General features: G+C 48.0%; 1 protein-coding gene across 1 annotated transcript; it reads right to left on the reverse strand.

The window, feature by feature from the left end:
* Nucleotides 1-2,034: 2,034 nt before the first annotated feature.
* On the reverse strand, nucleotides 2,035-2,289 carry ETH_00027520 (uncharacterized protein; the record flags this gene model as incomplete). The annotated part of the gene is made up of 1 exon (XM_013379036.1): nucleotides 2,035-2,289. One exon carries the CDS (start codon nucleotides 2,287-2,289, stop codon nucleotides 2,035-2,037), a length of 255 nt encoding a protein of 84 aa, XP_013234490.1.
* Nucleotides 2,290-2,727: the final 438 nt, after the last annotated feature.

Below are 2,727 nucleotides of genomic sequence, written 5' to 3' on the forward strand. Positions count from 1 at the left end.
CCTGCGACTTGCTGCTGCTGCTGCTGCTGCTGCTGCTGTTCTTGCTGCTGCTGTTGCTGTTGTTGTTGCTGCTACTGTTGCTGTTGTTGCTGCTGTTGCAGTTGCTGTTGCTGCTACTGTTACTGCTATTGTTGCAGTTGCTGCTGCTGCTGCTGCTGCTGCTGCAGCAGCGGGCTCTTCCTTCCCTGCTGCTGCGGGGCAGCTGCCTTGCAGGCCTCAGTGGCTTAACTAAGGAGTTCTTCTTTGGGCGGCCAGCGCCGAAGTAATCAAGCAGGACGCAGCAGCTAGCTAGCTAGCTAGCTAGCTAGCTGAATAAATGGCTAGTTGGCTAGCTGGCTGGGTGGCTAGCTGGCTAGCTGACTAGTTTGCTAGCTGTTTAGTTGGCTAGCTGGACAGCTGACCAGTTGGCTAGTTGTTGAAGTGCTAGCTGACTAGATGGCAAGCTAGCTAGCTAGCTGGCTGGCTGGCGGCTAGCAGCTAGCTGGCGAGCTGGCAGCTAGCTGGCTAGCTGGTGGCTAGCTGCTAGCTAGCTGGCTAGATGGCTTTAAAAGCAGCTCAAAGAGGCGCTTAAAAAAAAAGATTTTAAATCATTTAAAAGTCAGCAGCATAAGTAGACACCTATAATACATATTGGTACAAACAGACATGTACATGAAACATATATATATATATATATTATATATATATCAAATATATCGAATAATATATATATATATATTTATATATATATATACATATTATATGTATGTATATACATATATAAATAGATGTATATACATATATATACATATATATATATATTATCGATATATATACATATATATATGTACATGCATAATATGAACAGATATAAATAGATCTACAAGTACAATATATATAAACAACATCTAAATTTTATATGTTACATATATACAATGTACATAAATGTACATCCATATATATATATATATGTATATATGTACAAGTATATACAAATAAAATATATGTAAATAAGAAATATATATAAAATATATATATATACATATATATATATATATATATATATATATATATATAACATGATTAGATACAAGTGGAAGAACAAAAAGTCACTCCTCTCTGAGCGCTTTCTTTAAGGAAGCTGCACAGAGCACTTTAAACGCTAAACCCTAAACCCTGAAACCTCAACCCTAGACCCTAAACCCTGTATCTGCATTCAAACCCTTAACGCTAGACCCCACCTACAGCTGCAGAGAAACCCTAAAGAATAAACCGGAAAAAATTCCTAAACCCTAAACCCTGAACCCCGAACATTAAACCCTAAACTCTAAACCCTAAACCTTACGCAAAAGAGCCTTCAACAAAACTCCAAACCCTGAAAATTAAATCTCCACAGGAACCCCAAACCCTCAACGCTAGCTAGGTCAGCAGATGAACCCCCGAAATCTTAAACCCTAAGCTCTAAACCCTAATCCATAAACCCTAAATCTTAAGCCCTAAACCCTAAACCCTAACATGCAAACTCTCCACCTTCGGAAAAGAGCGCAAGGGGCCCCAAATCTGCGCACGCGGTGCGCGTGGGGAAACGGGGAGTTTGTGTCTGCTCGGGAAAAGGAAAATAATGCATTTACTTGCTTTTTTTGCTGCTGCTGCTGCTGCTGCTGCTGCTGCTGCTGCTGCTGCTGCTTCTTTCTTCACAGGGCTCAGGGCAAAGTGCCTGCGGCCCAGGCGTGCAAGCAACGCCCTTGGGTAAGCAGCAGCTCTTTTGCAGGTGCTGCTGCTTCGTGGTTGTCCCAGAGGCAGAAGCAGCAGCAGCCGCAGCAGGAACAGCAGCAACAGCAGCAGCAGCTAGACGGCTGCTGTGCGCAGCCCCTAAAGGGTGAAAGGGCAGATCCGCTGCACTTGCTGCTGCTGCAGCTGCTTCCATTCTGGATGGAGGTCAGCTTGCTGCTGCTGCAGCAGCACTGTGTGCTGCTTCTGCAGCACCAGTCGAGCAGCAGCAGCAGGTATTGCTGCTGGGGGCCACGGGGGCCCAAAGTCAAGCAGGAAAGAGCATTATCTCTGCAGCAGCAGCCCTCGCAGCAGCAGAAACTGCAGCAGCAGCAGCAGCTGCTGCTGCTGCTTGGCGTCGGGAAGGCCTCCTGCTTCTGCGGGCTCTTTGGCGCGGCGCAGCAGTAGGTATACTTCCTTCGGACTCAGAGGAGCTGCTGCTGCTGCTGCTATTGCTGCTGCTTCTGCTGCTACTGCTGCTGCTGCTAAAGCTTTCGTCCCTTCCGTGCAGAAGCCAGTGAGGCGCGAGCAAAGAAGCATCTGCTGCTTCAGTTGCTGCTGCTGCTGCTGCTGCTGCTGCTGCTGTGCTGCGTGCAGCACATGTGTCACTGCGAAGGAAGCCCACTAGGCGCCGCCACACAGATTGTCTCCTGCTGCTTGCTGCTGCTGCTGTTGCCGCAGCTGCTGCTGGCGGATAGGAGGCTACTGCGTTTTTGTGCGGGAGAACTACAGATTCCGCTGCTGCTGCAGCTGCTGCAGCTGCTGCAGCTGTTGCTGGGATGTTCTCTTGCTGCAGCAGATACAGCTGGTTGGCTCTTTCCCCGTTTGCAGCTAAAAGCGGTTGGAGGAAGGGCGCCACATTTGCACGGGCTGGCTCTTTGCTGCTGCTGCTGCTGCTGCTGCTGCTGCTGTTGCTGCTGCTGCTGCTTGCTTGACTCTTACCTGTTGCGGGCCTGCTGGCGCTCGGGGCTTCGTCAT

The sequence above is a fragment of the Eimeria tenella genome, genomic scaffold, assembly GCF_000499545.2.
Source record: "Eimeria tenella Houghton genomic scaffold, Eth_scaff1329, whole genome shotgun sequence".
Classification (NCBI taxonomy): domain Eukaryota; phylum Apicomplexa; class Conoidasida; order Eucoccidiorida; family Eimeriidae; genus Eimeria; species Eimeria tenella.